Below are 11,006 nucleotides of genomic sequence, written 5' to 3' on the forward strand. Positions count from 1 at the left end.
AGAGATGGCAGCACCGTACGGCAGATGGAATTTTACCTCCAGCGGCGAGAATGAGAACTGTTTTAAATACTTAAAATGGCGACGTTTTTCTTACTTGAACAGCATGCAGTCATTCGTTTTCTGAATTTGCGTCGTGTGAAACCAATTGAAATTCATCGACAGTTGAAGGAGACGTGGTGATGGAATTATGGATGTGTCGAAAGTGTGTTCGTGGGTGCGACAGTTTAATGAAGGCAGAACATCGTGTGACAACAAACTGAAACAACCTCGGGCTCGCACAAGCTAGTCTGACGACATGATTGAGAAAGTGGAGAGAATTGTTTTGGGGGATCGCTGAATGACTGTTGAACAGATCGCCTCCAGAGTTGGCATTTCTGTGGGTTCTGTGCACATAATCCTGCATGACGACCTGAAAATGCGAAAAGTGTCATCCAGGTGGGTGCCACGAATGCTGACTGACGGCCACACGGCTGCCCGTGTGGCATGTTGCCAAGCAATGCTGACGCGCAACAAGAGCATGAATGGGACTTTCTTTTCGTCGGTTGTGACAGTGGATGAAATGTGGATGCCATTTTTCAATCCAGAAACAGTGCCAGTCAGCTCAATGGAAGCACACAGATTCACCGTCACCAAAAAAATTTCGGGTAACCGCCAGTACTGAAAAAATGATGGTGTCCATGTTCTGGGACAGCGAGGGCATAATCCTTACCCATTGCGTTCCAAAGGGCACTACGGTAACAGGTGCATCCTACGAAAATGTTTTGAAGAACAAATTCCTTCCTGCACTGCAACAAAAACGTCCGGGAAGGGCTGTGCGTGTGCTGTTTCACCAAGACAACGCACCCGTACATCGAGCTAACGTTACGCAAGTTTCTTCGTGATAACAACTTTGAAGTGATTATTCATGCTCCCTTCTCACCTGACCTGGCTCCTAGTGATTTTTGGTTTTTTCCAACAATGAAAGACTCTCTCCGTGGCCGCACATTCACCAGTCGTGCTGCTATTGCCTCAGCGATTTCCAGTGGTCAAAACAGACTCCTAAAGAAGCCTTCGCCGCTGCCATGGAATCATGGCGTCAGCGTTGTGAAAAATGTGTACGTCTGCAGGGCGATTACGTCGAGAAGTAACGCCAGTTTCATCAATTTCGGGTGAGTAGTTAATTAGAAAAAAAATCGGAGGCCTTACAACTTGAATGCACCTCGTATTAACTTTCAAATGACAGTATGTTCAAAATTTGACATATTTCACATCAGTGAGAACCATTTGACTTGGGATCTTGCAAAGCACATTAGCATTTTTCATTTTTTGTAAATATTTGTGTATTATTGTTTTGTCTTCTTGCAGAGATATTTAAATTATATTAATTTGCCATTTTCAAAAGCAAGTACAGCCTTGTTGCAGATAATCTTCTGTTTGAGCTAAAATCATTATCCTCTTCAAAGAGCACTGTATGTGGTATTGTTTATTGTAGTGTTTTGGAAATAGTTTTTTGACATTTGCTGGTAACATTGTCAACATATAAAGATAGATGAAAAGAGAACACCTGGATCCAAATATTTAGGTTATTTCAGCTTGTCACTTCACTCAAAACTTTAATACTGTCCTGTGTTATTCATTATGTGTTTAATATTCCCCATATAACCTTCAGCTTTCATTGGTAAAACTATATTTCAAAAGCTTCTGTTCTCTTCATCTAAACTACTTTTTATGACTTCCTTACAAGGCTGCCCTCCAGACAAATAATTTCAGTAAATACTTAAAAGTACTAAAACCCAGTGCACACATGCATTTTTCTTTTTAACAACTAATGTAGCAATAAAAATAGCTGGGTAAAAGAAATACACACATAATATGAATTTTCATACCTGTGCTGATTTTTATTTTACTGTGTTGCAGATTTCTTATCGAACTTGGGGCATAGCGTGCAGCAGTGTTGCAGTTGTTCTCCTAGGAGCAATAGCATACCGTTACAGGTTCTTGTAACCTTATTCCAGAGTGATTATGCCTAAATGTCAGGTTCATGATTATGGTTTTTGGGTATTTTGTGGTTGCAGAGAAATGACTAGTTCTTGTTTGTAGATCCCACACAATAGTGTGTTTACTGTAAGTGTAAATTTTTGTTAAGAGGTTTACAAAGACATATAGTTTTATATGAGTAACATTTAAAATTGTTTGAATGTAAAAGTTGTGCTGCCTTATCGTAACTATGTAATTGCTGCTGTATAAATGCTGTTTCCTAACTTGGACAGTTAAATTTACCTAATTTGGTAGTGGTGATTTGCAGCTGTTCCATTCATATCTTAAATCATATGCAGGTATTTTGCATTGAATAATTCTAAGTTACATATGCGCTAAATAGCATGCATGAAGCAAATCTCTCTGTATTGTACTGCAGGATTTTTCGTATACCTGAAGCTTATTGGTTTATAAAGAATAAATATTTTCTATTGTTTTCATTTTACTGTCTTTATTTTACTGTACAGAAAAGTCTTTTTGCGACAGTATTACACTAGAGAAATGAGTGAATAGTGTAGTGTGTTACTAAGTTGCTACTGATACAGTAAACCACCTTGAAAAATACAGGAGGAGAGAAATGTAATCATTCACTGTAGAGTTAAGGTGTTCAATGGTTGACAGGCTCATATACAAAGTAGAAAATGTTGCAGAGCTGTTGAACATGTCATTCTTCAAACTTATGTAATACAAAGCGCTATCACAGATGTGAAATTGAAGGAAGCTTCGTAAAAACAATTCCCATCCAAGTAATGCAGAGAATGTGGTAATGGGGGTATCCAGATATCAAAGTGGCATGGTTTGTAGAATAGCCATTGAAGTAGTATGTGTTGTGCTCAACAGTGTGTTCTGCCAACTGACTGGTGTTCTCTGCTTTTGGCCACCATTTGGTAGTGGTCATGCCCACTTGGAAAACGCTCTGTGGAAACTATACAGAATTGGTATACATGACTGGTTTCACAGGTGGCTTCTGCTAGGGTAGAATGTGCTGGACTTTAGCACACTGCAAGTGTTAGACCTGTCGTCCCAAAGGATATGGTCAATTACTAAGGACTTGAGTGTTTACGGTAACAGTGGTGGGCCAGGCAGTTCCATATATTGAGGAGGGACTACCACTTGAGGAGGGTGGGACATATTTTGGGTAGGATGGTTGTAATTTCTGGGCTTTCTGACAGCTAGTCGAATATCTGGTAATGTGTGGTTAAATTTTCAGTGATGGGCGATACTGTACCTAATTACTAGGGTGGTTGGAGTGTTTGATTAGAAAATTGTTTGCAGACTAAATTGGGAATAAGGATATAGTTTTTTGGAACTGCGACTAGATCACAAAGCCAGTAGTGAATCTGAATGAGGATAGGGGTTTTAAGACCTTCAGTAGCAAGATAAGATTCCTCAAATTGTCCATAAACATGTTGGTACTAGTGTGTGCCATGCAGGTGCCTATGGTCATGCCACAGATTTGTTTGTGGAGCTTTCCTCGAAGGAACGGTGGGTATGGGTAAGGGTATAGCTGGTCAGGCGCACAAGAACTCAGGTGCATGTTTTGGAGTTTGTTGGACATCAGGAGAGGTAGTTTTGAACAGTAGAAGGCTATGGGAATGGGGATGTTTGTGTGTATGGAAGTAGTGCTATCAGTGATGAAAAGGCTTTGAGGTGTTAATAGAGTGGGGATGATTAAGAGCCAGTGGGGAAACTAGGTTGCAGGTGTTGGCCAATGGGTACAGAGGTTGTTTTGATTAGAGCAAAGTAATCAACTACTATGTGGAGTCCTGAGTGGTTAGGTCAGTGGATTTTGGGAAGTGTGTAAAGGATGGACACATTGAACATTTAGAGGTTACATTGCTAATTGACAACTCAGTGTCTGAACTGTATGGTGAGTGATTAGTTACCTTTATTTCTGCCATTATTTGTGATTCACCCATTGTATCATATTAAAATTTATTTTAAAGGAAGATTGAAAGACAACTGTAAAGTTCATCTAGGTTTGGTTTACAGCCACAGTAAAAGTTTTCAGAGTACAAACCGTTTTGCCACATTTGGCTGTTTAAAATTTTTATAATGGCTGGTTTTTTAACACTGTGAGGCCAAGTCACTTCCAAAACATGCAGGTTTAGAAAACCAGCCATTTGTCATTATTTCAAGTGGTAAGTGGTACACCTTTGATTGGTAGGTCTTAAAGGCCAATATACATGAAAAAAGATAAAAAACTTTAGGGTTTCTTTTTCATCTTTTTTTATTCTGTGGGTATAATATTCTTAAAAGAATGTGTGAGATGCATTCTTGAGCAACTTCACACATAACTGGCTTTTGCATAAAAAAGTCAAGCATTCTGGCATACAGAGTTGCAGTGTGTGTGTTTCCTGCCTGCTTGCCTTCGGACAAAGCAGCTTATTTCTCATTGACACACCTGATGCCTCTGAGTTTCAATGAAACATTTCCTCTTGGCAGCTCCTTCAGGTTAGACCTGCATGTTAGTACAACTTCAGTTTTATTTTGCCATAAAATAAACTACTGGCAAACCACAAAACCTATCCACATAAACAGCATTACATTTACTCACCTCGATTCTTTTTCTGGGCCCCCCAGGGGGTCCACAACTCTTTCGTGGATACGTGCGTGGCGAGCACGGGGCCCCGAGCCATTGCAGCCTTCTTTCTCTCCCGGGCTGCATTTCCTTTCCCTTCCCCTCCTTTCCCCTCCATACCCCTTTCCCCTCGCCCTCTCCTCTCCCTCTATTGGTGTCCTTGCTTATGTTGGCCCCCGCTATCCTCCTGGTTCTGTTGGTTTTACACTCTGGCTTTGTTGCGTAATCATCTCCTCCTTTTGGCATTCCTTGGTCCCCCTCTGGGGTTTGACCTCCATTCGAAAATTTATCTTCCGTAGTGTGAGCCATTTGGGGAAGAGCACCTTACCTAGTGTCTCCGACGTGTGCCCTCCTAGTATATTCCACCTTTTCTTCTACGTCGTTGTCTGATGCTAGGGTGCATAGCCAGCACGGTAGCCAGCCCGTGTGGTGGGGTCGCTATGTACCCTTTTGGTTGAGCCCCCTGAACACACAGGGATCACACTTCTGATACCTGAGCTGTGACCACCTCATGCATGCCTTGGAGTGGTTGCTCGTCATCCTGGAGCATCGGAACTCCCGGCAATGGCCGCCGTGCCAGACGGCCCTTGCTGTGGCTGGGTGGCGCCCGTGAGGAGAGCCCCTGATCGGAGTGGGTGGTATCAGGGCGGACGCTATGCAGATGAAACGCATAAGGGTCCAAACCTCTGGCCGCTCTTCTGCGGCCGTCTCTCTGTGTGGTACTGATTCCTCAAGTGCTGCTTCTCTTGCCCCTTCGGCCTTCCCTTCCGTGGCTACCCCCTGGGAGGAGGGTCAGGCCCGTCGTCTAGGGGCAAAACCTTTCCCCCGTTATCTAGTTTGCACCAGGACTGATGGAGATACTTTCACCAGTGTCAAACCTTTATTCTTTGTGGAACACATTGAAGACAAGTTCGGCGAAGTGGACTCCCTGAGCAAGATGCGGTCGGGTTCATTACTGATAAAAACTGCTTCGGCTGCCCAATCTGCGGCCCTTCGTGCCTGTACCCATCTTGGCACAATTCCCGTGTCCATTACCCCTCACCAGTCTCTAAATATGGTACAAGGTGTGATTTTTCACAGAGACCTCATCCTTCAAACTGATGAGGAACTTCGGGACAATCTCGGACGGCGGGGTGTTCACTTTGTTCGGCGTGTTCAGAAGGGTCCTAAAGATAATCGTATTGATACTGGTGCCTTTATCCTGGCCTTTGAAGGGGATACCCTTCCTGAGAAAGTTAAGATTATGGTCTATCGCTGTGATGTGAAGCCGTACATCCCACCTCCTATGCGGTGTTTTAAGTGCTTGCGTTTTGGCCACATGTCTTCTCGCTGTGCCCAGGACCCTCTCTGTGGTGACTGTGGACGTCCACTCCATGAGGGGAGTCCCTGTGTTCCCCCTCCTGTATGTGTAAATTGTCATGGTAGTCATTCTCCACATTCAGCAGATTGCCCAGTCTATAAGAAAGAAAAAAAGATACAGGAGTATAAGTCTCTTGATCGTTTAAGCTACACAGAGGCCCGTAAGAAATATGCACGACTGCACCCTGTGTCCATGACATCTAGTTACGCCTTGGTTACATCTTCATCCCTTCCTCCCCCTTCCTTACCCCCGTCCCGGACCCCTCTCCTTCCCCCCTCCCCTGCGGCTCCCACACCTTCTCCTCTGGGCGCCGCTCCCCCTCCCCAGCCGGAGAAGTGTCCCACTCCTTCGGCGTCTGCCGGTCAAGGGCGCCTCTCCCGGGATGCCCCTTCCCGGCACCTTCCAGGTCAAAGGTCTGCTGCAGCGCGGCGACCGCGAGAGCCGCGGTCTATCGGCCCCCAGGTCGCCCGGTCTCTTTCTGTTCCTGATCTTGCTGCAGCTGGCTCCATTATGCCACACAGCCCTCCTCGAACTCAGCCTGAAAAGAAGAAGAAACATAAGTCCCGGGACAAAGAGCCTCTGGTGTCACCGGAGGTCCCTTCCCCGGCTTCACAACCGGATTCTGATCTGTCGTTTATGGATGTCGCCCCCTCCTTGTCGGTGACGGGTGGGGACCCGGCGGTATGACTGGATTTAGCGTGTTCAGCCCTCATTTAAACCATCGTTCTGTGGTCCTCCAATGGAATTGTAATGGCTACTATCGTCACCTTCCGGAATTGAAATCCCTTCTTTCGTCCTACTCAGCAGCTTGTGTGGTTCTCCAGGAATCTCATTTTACTGATGCTCACTCACCGACCCTCCGTGGGTTCCGTGTTTTCTGTCGAAATCGAGTCGGACCCTTGCGGGCTTCTGGTGGCGTTTGTACGTTGGTCCGTACAGACATTGCTAGCACGTGGATTCCTCTCCAAACTACATTGGAAGCAGTTGCTGTTAGGGTCCACTTAAGACTCTGCAGTCACAGTATGCAATCTTTATCTCCCTCCTGACAGGACTCTTACACCTGCTGCCTTAACCACCCTTCTTCAGCAACTTCCTCCTCCCTTCCTCCTCCTTGGGGATTTTAATGCTCGTCATCCTTTGTGGGGCAGTGCCTTTCCATCTAGACGAGGTCTTCTTCTCGACCAATTTATTGCAGACCACGACCTGTGCCTTCTTAATGATGGCTCCCCTACTCATTTCAGTGCTGGTCATGGTACCTTTTCTGCCATTGATCTTTCTCTTTCTTCTCCCTCTCTCCTCCCTTCATTACACTGGTCGCCACACGACGACCTTTGTGATAGTGACCATTTCCCGTTGATTATCACGCTCCCTTCCCGCTCCCCGATGGAGAGGTTACCTCGTTGGTCTTTCCACCGCGCCGATTGGCCTCTATATACTGCACAGGTCGAGTTTTCTCCCTCTTTGTCGGGTTGTATTGATGACGTCCTACGTGACGTGTCTGACGCGATTGTTCGCACTGCTAACCTTGCTGTCCCGCGCTCATCTGGACAATTTCGTCGTCGGCAAGTCCCGTGGTGGAGTACGGCCATTGCCATTGCCATCCGTGATCGCCGTCGAGCTTTGCAACAGTTCAAGAGGCACCCATCTGTAGCCAGCCTTTCTACCTTTAAGCGCCTTCGCGCTAAAGCCCGTTATTTAATCAAACAGAGCAAGCGGATATGTTGGGAACGATTCGTTTCTTCCCTTGGTTCCACTGTCCCTCTGTCACGGGTATGGGCTACACTTCGCTCTCTCCAAGGTTGCCATCGGCAGTCCACCCTCCCAGGCCTTCACCTCCCAGATGGCATTTGTACGGACCCATTAGTTCTCGCAGAACATCTTGCGACCCATTTTGCAGTGGCATCAGCGTCGGCCTCTTATCCAGCTGCTTTCCTTCATCAAAAACAGCAGGCTGAAGCTGTCACCTTATGTTTCACCACTTGTGAGTCAGAATCTTACAACGAACCTTTCACTGAATGGGAATTTCTTTCTGCTCTATCTGCTCCTCATGATACGGCTCCTGGCCCAGATTCCATTCATAACCAGCTGCTTCAACATCTCAGTGCTCCACAACGGCACCATCTTCTTCGGGTGTTTAACCGTATCTGGCTCCAGGGTGACTTCCCTTCTCAGTGGAGGGATAGCATTGTGGTTCCTGTCCTTAAGCCTGGTCAGAACCCCCTATCTGTTGACAGCTATCGGCCAATTAGTTTGACCAATGTTGGTTGTAAGTTACTTGAACGGCTGGTAGCCCGTCGGCTCACTTGGGTCCTCGAATCTCGGGATCTATTGTCCCCTTACCAGTGTGGCTTTCGAGAGGGACGATCTCCAATCGATCATTTGCTTCGCTTGGAATCCGCAGTTCGGCAGGCTTTTTCCCAGCGCCGCCATTTGGTTGCAGTGTTTTTTGACCTTCGCAAGGCCTATGACACGGCCTGGCGCCATCACATCTTACTAACCCTTCATCAGTGGGGTCTTCGGGGCCCACTCCCGATTTTTATCCGCCAGTTCCTGATCCATCGGTCATTCAGAGTTCGAGTTGGTACTGCTTTTAGTTCTCCACGGACCCAGGAGACGGGCATCCCACAGGGTTCTGTCTTGAGTGTCCTTCTTTTCCTCATTGCTATCGATGGACTTGCGGCCTCTGTCGGTCCCTTGGTCGCCCCTGCCCTGTATGTGGATGATTTCTGCATTTGGGTTAGTTCCTCCTCGATGCCATCTGCAGAACGGCAGCTCCAGGTGGCTATACGGCGTGCCTCTGCATGGACCCTCTCCCACGGGTTTCAATTCTCTCCTTTAAAATCGCGCGTGGTCCACTTCTGTCGCCGTACTACGGTCCACCCTGATCCAGAGCTCTATCTCGCTGCACAAAGATTGCCTGTGGTTCCACAGTTTCGTTTCCTAGGTCTTCTTTTCGACAACAAGCTCACTTGGCTGCCCCATATCAGACTCCTGAAGGTAGGATGTTTCCGTAAACTCAATGTCCTTCGCTTCCTTGCCCACTCCTCTTGGGGTGCGGACCGTTCCCTCCTCCTCCGTCTTTATCGTGCTCTAGTTCTGTCACGTTTGGACTATGGTTGTCAAGTTTATGGTTCAGCTGCTCCTTCCACGCTGCACGTGCTGGATCCAGTCCACCATCGTGGTATCCGTTTGGCCACCGGTGCCTTCCCTACTAGCCCTGTTGATAGTCTCCTGGTTGAAGCTGGGATCCCCCCCCTTTCTGTTCGGCGGTCCCAGCTTCTGGTGTCTTATGCCCTTACTATCCGTTCTTCTCCCGCTCATCCTTCCTATTCTATCCTATTCCCAGACCATGGACGTCGCCCGCCTGACTCCCGCCCTCTGGTGGGTTTACCGGTTGGGCTGCGCCTTGCGTCTCTTACCCGTGATTTTCGGCTTCCTTCTTTGTCCTGTCTTCCTCGCTCCCTCCCCTCCACCCCTCCTTGGTTAGTTCCTCGGCCTCGAATTCGGATGGATCTCCGCCGCGGTCCGAAAGATTCCATCCCCCCCGGTGGTGTTCCGTTCCTTTTTCCGCCAAATTTTATGGGAGTTTCGGGATGCTGTTGTTTTTTACACTGATGGCTCTAAATCTGCTGATCATGTTGGGTATGCCTTCACGTCCTTTGTTGGAACGGAAAATCATCTACTGCCACCCTCATGTGGGGTGTTTACTGCGGAATTGATGGCAATTTCCCGGGCCCTTACCTTTATTAAACAATCCCAACACAACCGCGTTTTGTTATGTACGGACTCGATGAGTGGCCTTCTTGCTATTGACCGGTGTTTTTCGCGCCATCCCTTGGTCTCTGCCATCCATGACCATCTCGCTGATCTTCACCGTGCTGCTTGTTCCATTGACTTCCTATGGGTCCCGGGCCATGTGGGTATCCCGGGTAATGAGCTCGCTGATCGTTTGGCTGGGGGAGCAGTTACTTACCCCCCGTTTTCTGTAACCCCTCCTGCAGCGGATTTACGGCTTCACATCAAATCCCACTTTGCACAGTCATGGGCCAATTCTTGGGAGGCTACTCCACTGTCTAATAAACTTCGTGCCATTAAGGTGAATACAGGCCCATGGCGTTCTTCCTTTAGCCTCTCCCGCAAGGACTCGACCACACTGTGTCGTCTCCGCATTGGCCATACCAGGCTGACCCATGGTTTCCTTTTGCGTGACGAGCCACCCCCGCTATGTGGTTGTGGAGCCTTCCAGTCAGTGGCCCACATTTTGGTTGAATGCCCCCTTCTTTTGGCTCTGCGTGCTAAGTACAGACTCCCCCACACTTTACCTTTGATGTTGGCTGACGATTCCCGGATGGTCTCTCTGGTTCTAGGTTTCCTCCGGGAGAGTGGTTTTTATTCTCAGTTTTAAAGTTTTTAATCTCCCTCTGGTGTTGGGGCAGGGCGGTGAGTGTTTGGGTGTCTCCCACTGTAGGCAGTGTTCAGAGATTCCCGATTCACCTCCCTGACCAGAATCCTCTTTTCTTTCCCTTTTACTCTGTTTTTACCCCTTCTTTTTAAGGCTTGGTTAGTTTTTCTATTCCCATACGTACTTTCTGCATTATAGCAGTTGTACCTTTTAAGTCACAGGTGGTCTTGCCTATGCTGTTTCAGCATAGTGTTGGGTTCGTTCTCTTGCCAACTTCCCTCATTTGTTTTTTACTAATGACAACGTGACTGCCCTTTTACGTTTCCCCTTTATCCGTTTTATTTTTCTGACTATACTGAGATGTCCCGTTAGCAGAATGGAGTCTATTTGAAACAAGGGACTGATGACCTTGCTGTTTGGTCCCTTTAACCTCAAACAACCAACCAACCAACCAACTTTTTCTGGGGTATACTTCAAATCAAAGAATATGACCAGTATTAGAATCGCACACAATAAACATACAGGGTGACACACGGGAGACAGACGGTTTTCAATGAAATAATACTCAGCCAACTTTAAAATTAATGCATGTTTATTTACACAAAATCAAAGCTCATTATTTGCCATTTTAGTTAACAAAGTTATTT

The 11,006-nt window shown here is 46.8% G+C and overlaps 1 protein-coding gene across 1 annotated transcript in view; it reads left to right on the forward strand.

Moving 5' to 3' along the window:
• LOC126481197 (peptidyl-prolyl cis-trans isomerase FKBP8) overlaps positions 1-2,456 on the forward strand; it is a 71,187-nt gene extending 68,731 nt beyond the window's left edge. The window contains exon 8 of the mRNA XM_050104789.1: positions 1,897-2,456. Within this exon, the coding sequence (XP_049960746.1) occupies positions 1,897-1,983 (87 nt within the window). The 3' untranslated portion in view covers positions 1,984-2,456. The remainder of the gene's footprint in view (positions 1-1,896) is intronic.
• Positions 2,457-11,006: the final 8,550 nt, after the last annotated feature.

Source organism: Schistocerca serialis, chromosome 5, assembly GCF_023864345.2.
Source record: "Schistocerca serialis cubense isolate TAMUIC-IGC-003099 chromosome 5, iqSchSeri2.2, whole genome shotgun sequence".
NCBI classification, from domain to species: Eukaryota; Metazoa; Arthropoda; class Insecta; order Orthoptera; family Acrididae; genus Schistocerca; species Schistocerca serialis.